General features: G+C 44.8%; 2 protein-coding genes across 2 annotated transcripts in view; one reads left to right on the top strand and one right to left on the bottom strand.

Annotated features, from left to right (window-relative positions):
* Nucleotides 1-8,227, bottom strand: part of SMC1B (structural maintenance of chromosomes 1B) — a 33,061-nt gene extending 24,834 nt beyond the window's left edge. The window contains exons 1-7 of the mRNA XM_048515351.1: nucleotides 8,171-8,227; nucleotides 6,957-7,067; nucleotides 6,129-6,317; nucleotides 5,280-5,392; nucleotides 4,539-4,742; nucleotides 3,009-3,247; nucleotides 458-716 (exon numbers count right to left, since the gene is read on the bottom strand). Of these exons, the coding sequence (XP_048371308.1) occupies nucleotides 458-716; nucleotides 3,009-3,247; nucleotides 4,539-4,742; nucleotides 5,280-5,392; nucleotides 6,129-6,317; nucleotides 6,957-7,065 (1,113 nt within the window). The 5' untranslated portion in view covers nucleotides 7,066-7,067; nucleotides 8,171-8,227. The remainder of the gene's footprint in view (nucleotides 1-457; nucleotides 717-3,008; nucleotides 3,248-4,538; nucleotides 4,743-5,279; nucleotides 5,393-6,128; nucleotides 6,318-6,956; nucleotides 7,068-8,170) is intronic.
* A 474-nt stretch (nucleotides 8,228-8,701) lies between these two features.
* Nucleotides 8,702-18,172, top strand: RIBC2 (RIB43A domain with coiled-coils 2). The gene is made up of 7 exons (XM_048515153.1): nucleotides 8,702-9,045; nucleotides 9,405-9,486; nucleotides 10,831-11,175; nucleotides 12,135-12,253; nucleotides 14,107-14,334; nucleotides 16,114-16,280; nucleotides 17,882-18,172. Exons 1-7 carry the CDS (start codon nucleotides 8,929-8,931, stop codon nucleotides 17,961-17,963), a joined length of 1,140 nt encoding a protein of 379 aa, XP_048371110.1. The 5' UTR covers nucleotides 8,702-8,928; the 3' UTR covers nucleotides 17,964-18,172.
* The last annotated feature ends 1,370 nt before the right edge of the window (nucleotides 18,173-19,542 follow it).

The raw sequence follows: 19,542 nt of genomic DNA, 5'->3' as shown, positions 1-19,542 counted from the left end.
GCGCAAGGCCTTAAAGGGAATTGTAGTCCATTAATATCTGGGACACCAGAGTTGGATACCCCTGCCCTACATCATTCTTATGTCCCAATTCTTCTCTCTTTAATACTTTATTCTGTAAGGTGCAGATTGCGAATAAATATTCAATGCGAATACGAAAACTGGGAACAAGTATCTGGGTGCTTTTTAGCCCTGACCAGAATCTGCCTATTAGTCTGACTGGACACTTGTCCCTTGGTTTCTCTCAAACAGAGTATGATATTTAAGTCCTAGTTTGGCCATATTAGTCACGTGTTAGCAGCTCCTGCTAGGACAGGAACCAAATGATGACAGAGGGAGGGGAGATTTCTCTCATGTACTTATTTTTTGGGAAGAAGTCCAGTTCAGGAATTCAGCTCATTCCCATCAGATGTGTGTCTAATAGAGCCCACAGGGGAACAAAGCTCATCTCAACATTCACCTGACTTTCTTCCAGCAGAACGTCTTCCGCCCGCAGCAAGGTCTCCTCTTCAACCTTTCTTTCAAATGCTCGCCGTGCTTTATCGATATCTTTCAGCTCTCCCTCCAGTTCTTTTTTGGTTTCTTCTTGCTTGTCCTGCTGTTTCATATGCTTTTTAAAGACTTCCTTTGCCATGTCTGATTTTTTAATTTGGTGAGTGGTTTTCTCTTTGGCTTTTACATATTGAGATTTCCTTTGATTCAGCAAAGCTTCCAGAGATCTGAGGAGATATTGGTCAACTGTCAGAAAAATTGTCACAAAGAGTTTTGAAGAAGAAGAGTTTGGATTTATATCCCGCCTTTCTCTCCTGTAGGAGACTCAAAGGGACTTACAATCTCCTCGCCCTTTCCCCCCCCCCCCACAACAAACACCCTGTGAGGTGGGTGGGGCTGAGAGTGCTCCGAAAAGCTGTGACTCGCCCAAGGTCACCCAGCTGGCGTGTGCTGGAGTGCATAGGCTAATCTGAATTCCCCAGATAAGCCTCCACAGCTCAAGCGGCAGAGCGGGGAATCAAACCTGGTTCCTCCAGATTACTTGTGAAATGATTTTGAATCCTATTTTTTAACTCCAGGACCAGAAACTCTGAACCACAAACACCAGCAATACACAAGAAGCCACTTTTCTAGAATTAATTCTACAATCCATGGAATATCCTCCCCAAAGTAGCATTATGGGGAGGGAATTTTTTTTTCCAGAAATGCACTGTTTTAGATTTAGCCATTGATTCTTCTCATTGTCTTTTAAGAGAGGGATTTCTGTTCCATTTTTCTTTAATTTGTCCTTGAAGAGAAATCAGTGCACCCTTTTGTAACTCGATGGCATGAACAGAAGAATCTAGAAGGTAGAAAAAAGCTGCACAGCTAACATGACCGTGGCCTTTTCCGCACAACCAAAGCAAAACATTTTGAGGTAGGAAATAAAACATTTCCTCCGAGGAGCTCTGCAACGTTTTAGATCCAAAACGTTTCATCTCCAGCCTGAAAACATTTTAAATGCATCCTCGATTTTAGTGATTTTTCTTTTGAAAAGGTTTCCCAAAAAAGTCTGACTTGCTATGTGACCTCCTTAAGATGTTTCCCACGCTTCTCTGCTTCCCCGGACTTCCTTCTTGGCACCATTTTCTGAGCTTGTTCTCTCTGTTGCCTGTTTATTTTCATCATTTTTTTGTAATGGGGGGGGGGTGGTACCTTTGAAACCTCGAGTGCACGATCTATAAATATGCAGCACAAGGCTTCGAAGCATCGAAGCACTGGATTCAGGGAGAAGTTAAAAAAAATGGCAGTCAGGAATCGTTTTGAGGGGTTAAGTGCGAATAAACAGGAGGGCACTGGCGTTCCTGCCTAGGGACATGGGGTACCCCTTGTCCCCGGGCGCATCGATTGAGGTCACGTGGGGGGCACCAAAACATCCTCTGACACAGGGAGGGATTGAGCAAGTCCTAGAAAGCAGGCATTGAAGCAGCAGACTGCTCCCAGTGCCTGTCAGAGGCCCCACCCCACTCCACGCATTCTTGGAGTGTCCAGGGGATGGGGGAGAAGTCCCACTGGGCCCCCCAGAGCAGGACTGGGGAGCTCCGGCCTCCCTCTAACCCAGCAGCTACCTTATCTCACTTTTAACATGTGGCATTGCTCAGAAGCCTTCTCCCTGGCAGCCATGCACAGGAAAGTGTTGAGCAGGGAGTCCAGCAGCAGCAGACCAGAAGATGATGCTGAATTTGTTTGGTAAACCTTCAGATGGGGCACTCTGAGAGATTTACAATGCTTAAAAAAGTTAATTCCCACTTGCACTGGCTTTGTCGCTCTCAGGCTAGCAGCCCATCTCGCTGCAAGGCTGGTGTGGAGGACACACCAGGAAAGTGGTGAGAGCCAGCGCCTGCCTTGGCTGGGGGGCAGGAGGACGGTGAGAGATGATGCTGACGCTTACTTGGTAAACCCTGGGGATGGGGGGGGTGAATTTTGTGAGAGATTTTACATGCTTGGGGTGCTAATTCTACTTGCATCTATGCCTGGAGCTCCTTCTGAGGCTAACAACCCACCTCATAGGGCTGGTGTGAGGACACAAGAAAGAGAGCTGGTGAGAAAGCCAAGTGGCTGCTTGTGGCTGGCGGTGGGAGGGGTTTTTTGAGCTGGTGCAAGAAATCATTGTCACGTTGTGGGGGAGGGCCCATTCATAATCTGGGGTGGGGGGGCACCAAACTCAGATTTTGTCCCCGGGCTCCAGTTTGCCTAGATTCGCCCCTGCAGGAGGGACTGGAAATATTTTGCAAACATTTTCATTGACTTGTGCAGAAAAAGCCTTTTACTGGGATACTCCTCCTGCTAATGGAGATAAAGGCTCTGATCATTTGCTTCGTGCTACCTGTGAAGCAAGTGGGGTAAAGTCAGCCTGGCTTCTCTCCTCCACTGATAACAAAACCTTCCCAGGATACCATGACTTAATTTATGCAGCATCACATGCACCTGCTCAAATACAGAAGGGCATTTAACCAACTAGATGAATTGTATGAACTTACTTAATTTCCTTTTCAATATGCTGCTGGTCTCTGCTTAACATTCCAAGCATCTTTTTCTTGGCTTTTACTGTATCTTCTGCATTAGAAATTGCTATTTTCTTAGTATCAATATCTATGATTTTTGAAGCCAATTTATTCTGGAAAAATTTGGTTGTTTGTTCGTTGTGATATAACTGGAAAAGCTGCAGCTGACTCTTGTACTCTCTCAGTTCTTCAAAAAGCATCTGGTAATGGTCTGCCTGCAAGCACCAAATGAGCAAGTTAAAAGAGATGGTTCCTTTCCCTTGTGTTTGCTGTTAAGGTTCATCTTGGAGAATGCCGAGACCACCCAGAAAATATAAAGCTAGAAGCCTCAGGTTTAAACCAGAAAAAGCAAAGGATATCATTTGCTACAACCTGATTCTAGGACCTTCGACACATATCATTAAAGAAAGCCAAGTGGCCCCAATTTGAACCCAAAGAACTTGGGTCCCTTAAAAGACAGTGGAGACCTATGTCCTCTGTCATGTCTAGCTCAACCCCAAGAGTCAAACAAGACACTACAGCAGCCACAAGTTTCTCATGTCTCCTGAAGCCATTTTCAAGAAGAATTCGGCCATTACTTGAGAAGCCATCGGAGGCTGGTGGGGGAGGGGTTGCCTGGTTGCCCTGCTGGGCCAATAAGGCCCTCACAGCACTTTGTAAATTACCAAACTCTTCTTTAAAATGGTTGCACCACAAATCACTGTAATGTCCAGTTTGGCCCTGAATTACTGCTTCACAATAGGGAGTAATCAAAATGACGGAGGAGAATCAGAACCATACCACAATCTGCCTGTTGTGGAAGTACACTGCTGGGATTTATGCATATGAACAAAAATCAGAACAGTGGGAAATTTTGGAAAACCTTGATCCTAAATCATGGTTTTCCTTTGAAAACAAAATAAGATGCACGCACATATTACACATCTCGCATCAACTAGAAAGCAAAAGTGTGCATGCTGGGCCAACAAATCCTGCTCACCAATGAACGTGGCAATTCCATTTGTGCAGGGAAACCCAGCCTACTATATTGCAGCGCTTACCAACCCTATATATAGGAGAGCCTACATGCTGGCTAGATTTAACATTATGCCATCCCCGCTCCATAGAGGAAGACTCAAGGGTCTACCAAACGATAAGAGGCTTTGCCCCTGCAGTCCAGGGCAGTTGGATTCCATTGTGCACATTCTCCTCCACTGCCCACTTTACCAGAATCCAAGATCCAGCTTATTATTACAAATCATTGACTCTATGAAAACCTTTACAGAGCTTGATAAAGTAAATATGCTCTTAAACTGTAATGACCTTGACTGTTGTTGCGCAGTGGCAAAGTTTCTGGCTGAGGCTTGCGAACTGAACTTATGATCCAGTGTGAAGTTTTATCTAGTAATTTTAACTGTATTTATACTGTATGTTCTGTATGCCAATAAAGGCTTATTGAAAAAAATAGTGTGCATGCTAAACACCATATGCAATTACATTTGGAAACGACAAATTCTTTTGAATTACCTCATTTTTCTCTAACTTTGCACGTTTACGCTCAGCTGCCACATTCTTCTTCTTATTGTAACTAAACTGAGCATCTTCTTCTGCTTTCTGCATAAGCGTTTTCTTTTCAGCATATTCAACAGCAAGCTCTCCTGAACTACTAATTTGTTCAAAAAGCTGCGTTCTTTCCTTGGGTTTCTTCATTGCAATTGATTCGACTTCACCCTATTGAAACCAACTGAAACTTAATCCAAAGAAAATGTAAATTCTGCTGCAGTGTGTGTAAAACTAGTCGAAGACTAACGACAACAACAAAATTCAGTGGTGGAGCCAGCATGGGGGCTGTGCTGATGTGTTTGCCCTCTCCACTGGCACAAGGGACACCCTCGCTGGAGGAGGGGCAAAGGTGCCAGCAACCAGCCACCCTTCAGCTCTGCAGTAGCAAAACCTAAAAGTCTACTTAGTCCTGTAAAAGGCTTTCTGGTGGTGGGGTAAAAAAAACATTTCTGACTCCTCACGCTGCCAGAAAGCCCCCTGGAGGCAGCGGCACTGTCCTTGGTCACCTTGGGCTGTGGACTGGGCCATGCTTTTTCCTGCTATTATACCATTTCAATTAATAATGTTTTACTGCTGATTTTATTGCTTCTACTATCACAGCCTGATTTTATTGCTTCTACTATCACAGCCTGTAACCACTGCACAGTTCATTCCACGATGCAAAACTAAATTTCTGAAACATTAAACAACACATCAAACATTTACCTGAAAAACCAGGCAATTCCGTGCTTTAACAATTATGCCAATTTCTGTAAGTTCTTTTGTATATGCCGATCGATTGACAGCAGCACCATTGACAAGAAATTCGGAACCATTACCTAATATTGGAATAAACACCAGAATATATACATACAAACCACACTAACAGTTAAGTATATGGCTGTCTCTCTTATCAATAACTGGAAAGGACTCCTGAAGAATCTTCCCAATTGCTCTGAGCAGGCAAGGCTAATCAAATTAGCTTGCAGGATATCTCCATCCAACTCTCGGACGTGGCTCATAGCAAGCAATTATAGCCATGCAAGAAGAAAAAAGGCAGAGGAAATCCAACCAGGGAAAAAAGATATTCAATTTGCCTTCATATTGTTTAAGGGGGAGAATGATGAAGGACAAGGGATTTTTTTTGGAAGGGAAGGATTAAACACAAAAAGAGGAGCCAGTGGGAGAATTAACTATTGTGCAGGACACATTTCATCACCAAGAGAGAACAAGGAGATTAACACTAGCACCATTTAATCTGTCAAATAGTTTTTGCTATTTGTTGCTCTTTTCTGTCATTGTATTTTTACAAGTTTTTAAATGTAGGCCTCTCATTATAGCTTTCGGACACAGCCCACAAACCAAAACATGTTTCCTAGCTATTTTATTACATTGAATGTAAAGGTATTTTCCCCATTAATAACAAATGTTACACTGCATAAAATACTTTCTCCCGCTATTACATCACAAGACTATTATCACTGAATAATGGACATTAGACTAACAAATTTAAAAAGTTCTATTCTGTTTCCACAGAGACCAAAAACAAATACACAATTGCTTAAGATTACTCACCTCGGATAATTCTTGAAAATGTTTTCTCTTCTCCATTTTCTTCACAATACACCATGCTTACGCTTCCAGTTGAAGAAACTGGCTTTCCAACATGTGCTCCATGTATAAGTTCCCGAACGTGTCTCACTCTTAAATTAGATGCTTTTTCACCCATAACAAAACTAAGGGCATCCATTACATTTGACTTTCCTTCAATGGTACAAAACACTGTTAAAAATGTTCTTTTCAAATAAGGAAAATTAGCTGACTGGTATCTAGAATTTGACTTTAGGCCTGATCATAAGTTACAGGCTTCTTACACAATCACAAACATTAGCTTTCCGATTGTAGAACATACATAAGACTTTGGAAGAATGAAGTAATTCTCAGATTACATTACACTTCTATTGTTTTTAGGCTAATCCAGTGGAAAACCATCTCTTAAAAGAACCAAGCACATACAAGATTACAAACACATTAAAAAGGAAAGCTTTAAAAACTCCTCGTAATTAGGCTTATTGGAAAATGATACTAGTGGGAGATACATGGATTCTATATGAATCTCTTCCACAAGATATCTGCAAAATGTTAATGTATGTTGTGATAAATCCCTTCAACTAGCTGAAGTTTGATATCATTCTTTCTTCATGGAATTGAAGTTCCCAGTTCCCACTTCCAGACACTGAAGTTTCAGTGTAATTGAGGCAGGTCAAACAAACAGAATCCCATGGGCCTGATTCAATGTCATGATGTATTCTCCAGGATATCAGAAAAGTGCAGATTCCCCAAGGAAATGAGATACTAATTATCTGAAAACTGTATGAAAAATGAACACTTGTGGCTTGTTACCTGAACCATTAGGACCAATGACGCAAGTGAATTTCTTGAACGGACCAATGCATTGCTGCCCTCGCCATGATTTGAAATTCTCCACCATCAAGAGCTTTAAGTATCCCATCTCTGGAAGCAGGGAAATGGGACGTTATTGTTAATTAAATATTGGTAGGGTAAGGAGAAAGCTTTGCAACACAAAATACAGGCAGTCTATTAAGCAGAAGCGAGTATAACATTCATCTGCTTTAAAATACTCTCCAAAGTAACAAATGGCTAACAGTAACATTTACCTCCCCAGAACTTCCTCCAAGTCACAATAATTTTTTTAAAAATCCACCTCTGCTAGGCCTGCTGTATAGTGGTCTACTAGAAAGCACACAAAGTAGGCAGTGGAGGAAAACGACCTCCAACCAACCTTACAACGAATTGCCATTGAGAGTAATATTGCCAGCCTCGAGGTGGATCCTAGAGACCTTCCAAAATTACAACTGATATCCAGAGATCAGGTCCCAGATGAAACATGGCTGCTTTGGAGGGTGAACTCTATGGTATTATACTCTACTGAGCTCCTTCCCCTTTTCAAATGTTCAGGCTCTGCAACTAAATCTCCAAGAATCTCCAACAGAGTAGGCAACTCTGATTTCTCTGCTTTATGTACTTATGCCTCTCATCAGTTACATAACAAATGCTGGGGGAAAAAGAGGAAAATCTTTACAGGATTTAGACGTTTATGTGAAATTCAGCTAGGCCTCTCATTCAGGCTATGTTTAGCAGCCAAATCCTATAAAGATTTGATGCCAATGAAGGTCTATGTATGTATTTGTTAAATCATATACAGACATTCCTGTTTCTTTACAGTATTTGTTATGTAATTGATATATAGCAAATATTTAAAAGATATATATATATATCTTTTAAATATTTTTAAATAAAAGATATATATATTGTAAATAAAAGATATATGTATAATCTTTTAAATATTTGCTGTATATCAATTACATAACAAATACTGTATACATATATACTGTATATAGATATATATAGCATTGAATACATATATATTATTATATATAAAATACACATTGATATCATACACACATGAGTATGTATATGTGTATATTATATATGAGAATATACATATTCAGTGCTATATATATATTCTATATTTTCTTTGTAATATTTTCTATATATGACTGAACGACCGAACAAGCAGCGGCAAAGCGACGGACCTAAACCGACAGCATCCAACTTTTCCTTCAACCCAACCACACCGAGCCCGATTTGGAGCCAAATTCTCCTGACAGAAAACTCTCGCGAGACTTCAGCCTTTGACAAGGGCCAAGGCGTTACGTAAACACGCTAGATAACGTCATGTCGCCTCAGCCACATCCATTTTGAGGGCAGAAGTCGGTGGTTTGTCCTGCGCATGCGCTTTATTCTCAGCCCCTCCAGTTTTACCGACTTATAGTTCTAGCCCCTGCGTTCAACGTTGCGGCGTCAGAAAAAGCAGCTTCGACTGCCTGTGACATATATTTGAATAAGCGAACTGAGAAATAAATCTGGTGGCTCCGCTAAATTGCGACTGTTTTATCAAAATTACAACTGATATCCAGAGATCAAAGTAGCAGCATGATACAAAAATGCCAGAGTGACACAGGGGCTAGGGAGTTTGCGGACGCTCTAGACCTAGTAGTCTCTACGGTGAACTGTGTCGGTCCCCCGTGTCACGTGGCTTCTTCCGGCACAGAGGACGCGCATCTGAACATCACTTGCCTTAAAAACCCTACAGGGGTCGCCATGAGTCACCTACGGCTCGAGGGCACCGCCCACCTTCCTGACCAGCCAGTGGGCGGGGTGTTATGTTCGCCCCTCCCCTCGGCTCCATTTCTCCCGCTAGACTTGAAAACGCTCGGGGGCGTGGCCTGTTGCCTTTGGCAACCGTCATAGCAACCGGCTTGAGGAAGACGCTGCTTTTGGGTCGCCCACCATGCGAAGAGTGGACCATGTGCCCGACCTGGCCGAGACGGCGGCTCTGCAGAGGAGGCGCTTCCGGGAGTTGCAGCGGCAAAGCCGGGTGTTCGATGCCCGGACCCGGACGATCGGGGTGAAGCATGGACAGAGCGAGCCGACCTGGGCCCTGCTCGAAGACGGAGCCCGGGGCGCCACCAAAAGGAGATCAAGAGGGGTGGGGCGGGCGGGACTGGGAATTTATATTCCTGGTGGCAGCAACCATAGAGGGAAAAATTAAGGGGGCAAATATAGTTGCCTCTCATTCATTCATTCATTCATTCATTCACTTACTTACTTACTTACTTACTTACTTACTTACTTACTTACTTACTTACTTACTTACTTAGGGAAAAAAGAGTGGTCATCGCTTTTGGTGGCTGCAGGTGGAAGGGTCATCGCAGTTCTATTCAGACTTGCAGATGTTAACTTAGGGTTTCTTTTTATGTATCCAAGGTCGACTTGGAAGGTCTAGATGCACAAGTCAATGATAAAAGGATTCGGGACGCAACTGAAAGAGCCTGGGATGCAACAATCGGTATATTATTGAGGCAATTGTATCAGTGTTCTCATTTGTCAACAGCAGAAAGACTTTCAGTGCTTTATTTTCCTGTCCTTTCTTTCCTGATATTAATGATGAATGGATCCTATTGCCAACGCAATGTGAGATGAACTTGGCAGTTTGAATACTGCCCCTTAGAATTGTGCATGATAATTGTACATGTATGTTTTATTGATTTGTATGTGGGTTGGGGAACAAAAGGGTAAAGCTCCACTTAAAACTTTGAATATTGAAGCCCCATTTTATTAACTTTTTATTCAATCAAATATTTCAAGTCTAGTATTTGTTACTGTTGGAACCCACAATTAATATGAGTTCCTCTGAATTTTACGTCTTAAATACAAGTCTAAAAATTTCTTTTTCACATTTTTCTGGAAAATCTACGTTCTTGTTTGTCAAATGTACACTTAATTTCTTTACTTCATTTATACCCTGTTTATCTCCCCACAATAACCTTGTTACGTAGGTTAGGCTGAAAGTGGGCAACTGGTCCTGAATCCCCCAGCAATCTTCCATGGCAGAGTGGAGATTTGAACCTGGGTCATTGAAGTATAACATAGTCTTCAGTCAGCCCTTGCATGGTGTAGCGGCTAAGAGCAGGTGGATTCTAATCTGGAGAACCAGGTTTGATTCCCCACTCCCCCACCTGAGTGGCAGAGACTTACCTGGTGAACCAGTTGTGTTTCCGCACTCCTACATTCCTGCTGGGTGACCTTGGGCTAGTCACAGTTCTTTGGAACTCTCTCAGCCCCACCTGCATGTGAGCTCCCAAAGGCACCTGGTGGGCCACTGCGAGTAGCAGAATGCTGGACTAGATGGACTCTGGTCTGATCCAGCAGGCTAGTTCTTATGTTCTTATGTTCTTATGCCTCACAAGGTGCCTGTTGTGGGGAGAGGAAGGGAAAGGAGCTTGTAAACCATCTTGAGTCTCCTTACAGGAGAGAAAGGTGGAGTATAAATCCAAATTAAACTTCTGTATAGTCAAAGAAACGAATAGTACTGTACAGCCCATTGATACATCTCATCCATCCATTCAACCGACCAGGGTTTTGTGTCAGTCTCTTGCAGTAACTTCACCTTTTCACTTCTTTTCTGCCATCAAGTCACAGCTGCAACCCCATAGTGTTTTCAAGGCAGGAGAAGTTCAGAAATGGTTTGCCTTGCCTATCTCTGGGTCACGACCCTCATATCCCTTGGAGGTCTCCCATCCTAATACTTGCTAGGGCAGATCCTGCTTCCCTTGCAAAACCTGATGAGATCAGGCTAGTCTGGGGCTATCCAGGATCTTAAATTTTAACTCAAAATATCATTTTGTTCCAGCTGCAGAAATGAAACAGAACGACAAGATCATGTGCATTCTAGATCAGCGGCAGAAAAAAGATGCTCTCAATATCAAAAAAGCTGTCCATGAATTTCACCAAACTTTTCAGCAGCCGGAAACGCGGCGTGAATTTGACTTGTCTGACCCGCAAGCCCTGAAGAAAGACACGCCGGCTCGTATGGCAGATAATGACCCTCGATGCACAGTATCTGGCTTGCAGAAATTTATGGGAGAGGATCTGAACAGTGTGAACAGGAAGAGATATCAGCAGGAGCAGGCGAGAGAATGGCTCCTAGAGCAGCAAAAAGACTGGACGAATGCACTGGCAGACCGGAAATATGCAGGTAATAAGTGAATGTTTGAAAAGAGTGCCGTGTGTTGTGGGCCAAAGTGTTGCCAATTATGTAGTAAGTAGGGCGCAGAGGGAAACAGTATCCATCAGCCTCTTCAAACTTTGGTCCAACTATTAAGCCCAACCTGCAGGCCTGGATCTGTTTTTAATTATTTAAGTCTGTGGCTGTTGTTCCCTCTTCTGTCCTCGGCCACCAAATACAAAAGAAAGCTGGGCTGCTGAAGAGGAAATTTGGCAGGTGCAGCAGGTGTAGTGAGAAAAATGGCGCTTGCTATGTATTGTCGAAGGCTTTCACGGCCGGGTTCAACTGGTTGTGGTGGGTTTTCTGGGCTGTGTGGCTGTGATCTGGTAGATCTTGTTCCTAACGTTTTGCCTGCATCTGTGGCCGGCATCTTCAGAGGTGTATCACAGAGGGAAGTCTGACTTTTGAAGCAAGTGAGGCAAGCAGGCCGTGTATACATTACCCTCTCCTGGCCACTCACAAAATTGCTGTCTCTTGTGAGACAGTGGAAGCAGCAGGAGGAGCTCTCTCACCTGTTCCCTGACTTCCTCCGTTCAGCCGATGTGGTAGGTTGGCTAGGCCGAAGGAGTCAAACTGTCCTAAGATCACTCATGGATCTTCCTGAGAATGGGGATTTGCACCCAGGCTTAGGTGACCACTGGTGTCAAACTCGCAGTCCTCCAGATGTTATGCACTACAGTTCCCATCATCCCCTGCCAGCATGATTCTGGCAGGGGATGATGGGAACTGTAGTCCATAACATCTGGAGGGCTGCAAGTTTGACACCTGTGAGTCACTGACTTCTGTCAAACTGAACTTTTCAGATAGGATGTTTGTGAAGCTGCAACAGCAATCTGAGCTTTATCAAAGAAGAGCAGCAGGGTATAAACGCAAGAGTTTGTTTTCTGCATTACGACCCTGGTGTGTACCCTTTTGCTTCGCTGATTTAGATGGTCTGCACGATGCACACAGATTGGACCTGGACCAGAAGGCGATGGACCTTCAGAGGGCCGATGAAGAAACACGACGAGCCGTTTGTGCTGCTACTAAAGAATTCAATAGATCACAGGTACATCAGCGTTAACTATTGGAAGAAAGAACCGTCAGTGTAATCCAACATTCATCCCCATTTTCTTCCCCCTCCCACCCTTTCAGCCAGTGATAGATTTAAGTTGTAATCCCCTCCCCCCAAGAGTGGTGATTTTGTTTATAACTTTGTCAGACAGTTATAATTCAAGAAAGGTATTGACAAGCTGGAACGGGTCCAGAGGAGGGCAACCAAAATGGTAAAAGGTCTGGAGTCCTTGCCCTACGAAGAGAAGCCTAGGGAGCTGAGGATGTTTAGTCTGGAGAAACCAAGGACATGATAGCTATGTTTGAATATTTGAAGGGATGTCATGTCGAAGAGGGAGCAAGCTTGTTTTCTGCTGCCTCGGAGACTAGGACCCGGAGTAATGGATTCAAGGTGCAGGAAAAGAGATTCCACCTAAACATTAGGAAGAACTTCCTGACCGTCAGGGCTGTTCGACAGTGGAATTCACTCCCTCGGAGAGTTGTGGAGTCTCCTCCTTTGGAGGTTTTTAAACAGAGGTTGGATGAACATCTGTCGGGAGTGCTTTGATTGTTCATTCCTGCATTGCAGGGGGTTGGACTTGATAGCCCTTGGGGTCTCTTCCAACTCTATGATTCAGGCTTCTTGTACATTGATGGTGTTCTGAAAATAAACACCAGGGATATTTTTGCGGGTTTCAAATAATGCAGTTCTGTACGTCATATGCAAAAAACCAAAAACCTCTTAAAGTCAGTGTGGTGTAGAGGCTAAGAGTGGTTGGACTCTGATCTGGAAAACTGGGTTTGATTCCTCACTTCTCCACAATGAATGCCAGACTCTGCTCTGGTGAACCAGGTTTGTTTTCCTCGCTCTTCCACATGAAGCCTGCTGGGTGACCTTGGGCTAGTCATAGAATTCTCCGAGAACTCTCTCAGCCCCACCTACGTCACAAGGTGTCTGTGGTGGGGAGAGGAAGGGAAGATGATTGTAAGCCACTTAAAGGTAGAGAAAAGCAGGGCATAAAAAAAACAACTCTTCTTCTTGTAATGGAGTTAAAATGGTTTTAACTGTAAAAAATTTTTTCTCCAGAATATTTTCTCTGTCACCAAGCACTCACTGAATATGACGCTTTTAACACTCCATATCTAACATTCTTACTTAGCAGTGAGAGTTCCACATTTAAGCCTATTCAAGTCAAAATTGATTGTAATCCTAATACGATTCCAAGTAGCCTAGAGACAGAATATTAAACTCTGATTGCAAAGATCTAGCGTCGCATTTTTCTTCAGCCCTGAAGGGGACTGGATTATGTGGGCAAATCAGAGCCTACCTCACAGGGCTGTTGTGGTGATAAGAAGATTACTGCTTTAGGCTACTCTGAGCATTGTTGCACGTCCTCCAACTAATTCCAAGGATGGCATAGTGGTTAAGAGCAGGTGGATTCTAATCTGGAGAACCGGGTTTGATTCCCCACTCCTTTACCTGAGTGGCAGAGGCTTATCGGGTGAACCAGATGTGTTTCTGCACTCCTCCATTCCAGCTGGGTGACCTTGGGCTAGTCACAGTTCTCTCAGAACTCTCTCAGCCCCACCTACCTCACAAGGTGTCTGTTGTGGGGAGAGGAAGGGAAAGGAGCTTGTAAGCCACCCTGAGTCTCCTTACAGGAGAGAAAGGCGGGGTATAAATCCAAATTCTCCTCCTCCTCCTCCTCCTCCTCTAGCAGGTAGAATATAGTATAGTATTTAGCAATATAAAATATCTGATTATTCATTGAACACAGCGCACAGTTTGGCAAGAGAAATCTATGATGAAATAACATACGGTCTGGGTTGTTTATCCTATGTGGTTTGCTTATCTCCTATTTTTTTAAGGCCATCGAATCTGGAGAAAAAAAGAAATTAGAAAAGCAGCAAGAACTAGAAGATAACGCAGCTGAGATTTCAAGTACACTGAGAGGAGACCTGTTGTCTGAAAATCCACAGCAAGCCACCAGCTCCTTTGCCCCACATCGAGTGATTACTGACCGATGGAAAGGGATGAATCAGGATCAGCTGAAAGAAATACGGGATGTTCAGCTGCAACAAGTCCTCGAGAAGCTGGTATTCCCTCTTATATTCCATCAGTTGAGGGGGAAAAAATCCTCTGGGGCACAGCCAGCCACTCAGCCAGGCAGAGAGGTTGGCCAGGGTTCCTGCATCCTCTTCTGGTTTCTGGGAAAGCCTCTGGGCTTCGGAAGCCGGACTGATCAGGGATAAGCAGAGCGGTGCTTCTGGAAAGGAAAGGAGGAGTGATTTCACCCCCAGATCCCAACAAAAAACTACAGGAAAGAGGGGGGGGGTTTATAAATAAATAAAGGAGATAAAAAAGAAAAGATTAGAAAGAGAAAGAAAGACTAATGAGGAAAAAAACAAAAAGGGGGAGGGGAGGCTGTTTCCAAGAAGAAAAAGAAGAGCTTTGGATTTCTATCCCCCCTTTCTCTCCTGAAAGGAGACTCAAAGGGGCTTATAATCTCCTTTCCCTCCCCCGCCCCCCACAACAAACACCCTGTGAGGCGGGTGGGGCTGAGAGAGCTCCGTAAAGCCGTGACTAGCCCAAGGTCACCCAGCTGGTGTGTGTGGGAGTGCACAGGCTAATCCAGTTTCTTAGATAAGCGTCCACAGCTCAAGTAGCAGAGTGGAGAATCAAACCAGGTTCTCCAGATTAGAGTTCACCTGCTCCTAACCACTACGCCACTGCTGCTCCAAGAGCAGGACGGCTCTCTCACACTTATGATTTTGGGTTTTTGTCAGAACTAGTGGGTCTAAAATCCGGACCCTTCCAGTCTACCTGTCAAATGTAAGGTCCCCAGGGCAGGTGAGAGCTAAGAAAAACTTGCTCTACAGTTGGCAAAAGAGCCCCTGTCAACAGTGTGTAGTCTGGGAGCACTTAGAGGCTCAACCAGAGTGAAATGCCAATCCACCGGCAATCTCATTGGGACATTTCTCTTGATGCTCAACCAGTAACTTAAGCCCTTTAGATCTAGTCCTCACCTCTGGAGCAACACAGAACAAGCAGTGTGATCATGTCTCCCTTCATTCTTCCCTTCATCAATTTAAACATACCCAGTTTCTTCAATCTTTCCTCATAGGACTCGTTTTCCAGGCTCCCATTCGCCCCTCTTCTTTGCCGTTCCCGTCTGACTGCACCTTTCTCAAAGTGTGACATTTTTGGGATGCTGTGTGGTTTCTGGGCTGTATGGCCGTGTTCTAGCAGCATTCTCTCCTGATGTTTTCACCTGCATCTGTGGCTGGCATCTTCAGAGGATCTGATCAGATCCTCTGAAGATGCCAGCCACAGATGCAGGCGAAAACATCAGGAGAGAATGCTGCTAGAACAGGGCTATACAGCCCGGAAACCACACATCACCCCAGTGATTCTGGCCGTGAAAGCCTTCGACAATACGTGATATTTTTAATTGGGCACATACCCCCAGTTTAGGCCAGACCAGCTTTGAGTAAGGTGAAGCTATCATTTCTCACGACTTAGATCCTGTGCCTTTTGTTAAGGTAACCCACAATCCCATTCATTCTACCAACTCCTATTCCTCAAACCGAAGATCCTTTTCCAATTGATTGTAAGTTCCAATCAATTGCAGATAAGTGCCAATCTTGCAATAGTGCCAATCTTGCATTGAAAGAACTGGCATAGGGAGCTAAGGGCTGGTTTCAGTGCGCCCCCCACCCCCACCCCCCCCACCCCGGTTAATTATCATTGTCTGGACCAGGAACTTCAGCTAGATACAAAGCCGGCATAGCGTCCATTTGTACAGGTTTCTTCATTTAGCTAGGAAGCCTCAGTCGCTGGCTATAGAGAGAGCACAAACACTCTACCTTTTGCAGAGGCTGGAGGAGGAAGAACGTCAGCGAAACGCAGAATGGGACAGGCAGCGCATCCAGGCTGCCCGGGCGGAATTGCTGTTTGAGCGCCACCAGCAGCGCCAGAATCGAGAGCTCCGGAGAGCCCTGGATAACAGTAACGCTCAGCTCTTCCAGGATCAGAAGAGCAGGTAGGGAGTGTTGGAACTGTGTGTGCCGCAGCCCTGGCGAGCAGAAGGGGTATATCACGTGGGCACCTGCAATTGGCTTGCAGCATAAAACTGCTCTGGATTGGCCAGGTGTGATTAAAAGTCTGGCTTTCTGCCTGACCTGGTCAACAGAATTACATTCTGCCTCGTGTTCTTCAAGCTGCAATTTAAAATCGTATTGGTTTATTTATTTAGATATTAATAAATGAATTGGGAAGTGGTACACACGAGGAGAAACATAAATAGGCAAGAATTGTATTACAGTGACGCTCAAGGTCGTTGTAGAACAATTCTTGCCTATTTATGTTTCTCTTATTTATTTAGATAGGCATGGCCCATGTTCCCCAAAGGGGCATTCAGCATTGTTCTCACCTCCATTATACGCTCTCGACAATAGCCCTGTGAGGTAGGATAGTCTGAGAGAGACCCACTGGCCCCAAATTACCCAGCGAGCTTCCATGGCAGAGCAGGAATTTCAACCAAGGTCTACCATATCCTAGTCTGATCTGTGAACCGTTACTCTACACTGATTCTCAAGCTTGTGACCTTTAGGACCTTCTGGGCATATCCCCCTCCAGTTCCAGTGTAAGATATTGCTATCTATGCGCTCCTCCTGGCCTTGGCAAGAGGCAGTTATTCCATTTGATCTAAATCAGTGATGGCGAACCTATGGCACAGGTGCCAGAGGTGGCACTCAGAGCCCTTTCTGTGGGCACGCACACACAGAGTTCATCATGTGGGGGGCAGAAAATCACACACACACACACATCCATCTAGGCTGGCCTGGGCCACTGAGCACGACGTGCATGCACCGTGGTGAGCAGGGAGGACTCGGCTGGCAGATCTGGTGCCTATGCTCCAGGTGGCTGCCACCCGAGGGGGGGGGGGCGCAGAGGAGGCAGAGACGCTAGAGAGGCACAGAGCAGTGCGCGCAGGACTTGCTGGAGGCTAGAGCAGGCTGGCCCCTGCTCGAGCGGATGGGGCAGAGGAAGAGGGAGCCAACTGTTTTTTTCTAAACTAAAACCTCAGTATTCAGGTTCAATTGCCGTGTTGGCACTTTGCGATAAATAAGTGGGGTTTGGGCTGCAATTTGGGCACTTGGTCTCAAAAAGGTTCGCCGTCACTGATCTAAATAGTTATTCTTGCTTCAAAATTAGTTATTCTTGCTTCAAAATGATCAGCCCAACAAAATTCTGCAGAGCCTGCAGTGCTGTAAAATCTTGCCATCATATACAGCATCATAAACATCACAAAAGCCCATCAGGGGCTGATGGGAACTGTAGTCCATGAACATCTGAAGCGCCAGAGTTGGACACCCCTGCTCGAGAGAGAAACAGAACTGAAGCAGGCCTTTGGTGGCTTCTGCAAAATTCTTCAGATGGTCGAGGGTGTTTCACATAGTGCGGATTTTCAAAATCAGATTTTGCACCGGGTGCTTTTTGGTTACAACTGTACTTTGTACTGGAAATGACACATTTTATTATTGTCTGGGGTACAATCCTGCAAAAAAGAAACAGCAACATGTATGTACTGAAATGTCAGTCTTTAAAAAAAAGTAATTAATTGAAATGTTTCTTTTGCAGGAGAGCTTTCCTTGATGAAGCAGTATATGCCAATTTTCCATCTGGCCAGTATTACACACAGTTCAATACAGATAGTCGATGATGTTGGCACCAATATTCATTTTTAGCTGTGCATCTCAAACGTTGCTGGTGGAAATAGTTGAAGAAAGTAGATTTGTAACAGAGAGGGCACAACGTCAGCACTGTTTTTCTTGGTGTGTGAAAACTTTGAAACTCACTCCGCAGACAAAAACGAAAATCTGAATTCACTTAGGAAGAAGGCACAAACATTAAAACAAGCTGATGTTTACAGTTCTGCTTACCAACATTTGACCTTTGTTTGACTGTAGTGGTCTGTATTCTGGTCTGCGTGGCCGCAGTCTGGTAGTTTTAGCTCCCAACGTTTTGCCTGCATCTATGGCTGGCATCTTCAGAGACGTGACAGTCAGATGTGTTTCTCTCCATGGCACAGGGTAGAGTGGTTGTGTAGTGGGCAATGTTCCCTGTAAGCTGTACAGCCACCATATTGGTGCCGTGTAGATAAGGGGCTGCCCGGCAGGGGGAACTCTCCGATCTGACTTGGTTCTGCACAGTGTCTGGGAAGTTCTGTGCAGCGCTGGGGAATGATTAAAGGTAACTACTGATGGTGGGAGGGGGGAGGGGCATTTGCATGCAGTGGCATAGGGGAGGACATGGTGCCCGGGGAACATCTGCTCTGGGCGCCCCCACCACCCCACTTACCGTAGCCAGTGGGAGCCTGCCGCAGGCCGCCCCTTGGCCCAGCCCAGCCAGACTGCTCCTTCAGCCAGCAGACCCTCCACCAGTTGAAGGAGGGGCTGGGCCAAGGGGTGCCTGGCAGTGGCCAAGACAGGTTGCTCCTTTGGCCGGCGGAGGCTCTGCCGGCTCAAGGAGCAGCCTGGCGGGGCCAAGGGGAGGGGTCTGGGGGCGATTCTCTGCCCCCCCCCCCACATAACCAGCTGGCGTGCGCCCAGGGACATGTGACCCCACATGACCCTGTGAACACTCCGCCCCTGTTTGTATGTGTCCAGGTAGAGTTCAGTCGTAGTTGTATCAATGTCACCTCAGCTTACGGGTTCAGCGGGGCAGAACTTTGAAGGAGTTTTGCAACAGCTAAAAATTTAAACAAAATTGTTTACTTTTCTTTAACATGCAACACTCATCAAATATTAACATTTAACATAACAATTCAAGGTCCTGTTTAAGTTTCATTTGACAGCCCTCTAATTACAGTCTGATCATGCCAAGTCCGTTTTTTCCTGCGAGTGGGTGGCTCGTGAAGACTCCAGATGCTTGGTGTGCTGGATTTGAGATGATGAAGCTCCCCCAAAGAACTCTCACCAATTACACACCCAAAGCCCTTAAACAAGGTGTTAAGAGCTTATAATAAGCTATCAAGGTCCCAGCCCAGTAGCCTTGCTTCTTTCAACTTCATGAGTTCTGCCGCCTTCTGCTTCTTTCAGTCTCCATCCCTTTCTGGGTCATCCCATTCTTAACATCCCATTCTTAACATCAGCATGTGTCTGAGTGGAGTTCATTTACAGTTGCCTTCGAATGTGTCCTGCAAACGAAATACAAATGCCTCATTTATTAATGGAGAATAAAATTTGTCATTAAAAATGTTCAGTGTGAAGAAATGCTTGAAAATTGGAGCAGATAAATCA

The sequence above is a fragment of the Sphaerodactylus townsendi genome, linkage group LG14 (genome assembly GCF_021028975.2).
Source record: "Sphaerodactylus townsendi isolate TG3544 linkage group LG14, MPM_Stown_v2.3, whole genome shotgun sequence".
NCBI classification, from domain to species: domain Eukaryota; kingdom Metazoa; phylum Chordata; class Lepidosauria; order Squamata; family Sphaerodactylidae; genus Sphaerodactylus; species Sphaerodactylus townsendi.
The sequence above is the reverse complement of the archived record's forward strand: the minus strand, read 5'-3'. Positions and strand labels throughout refer to the sequence as shown.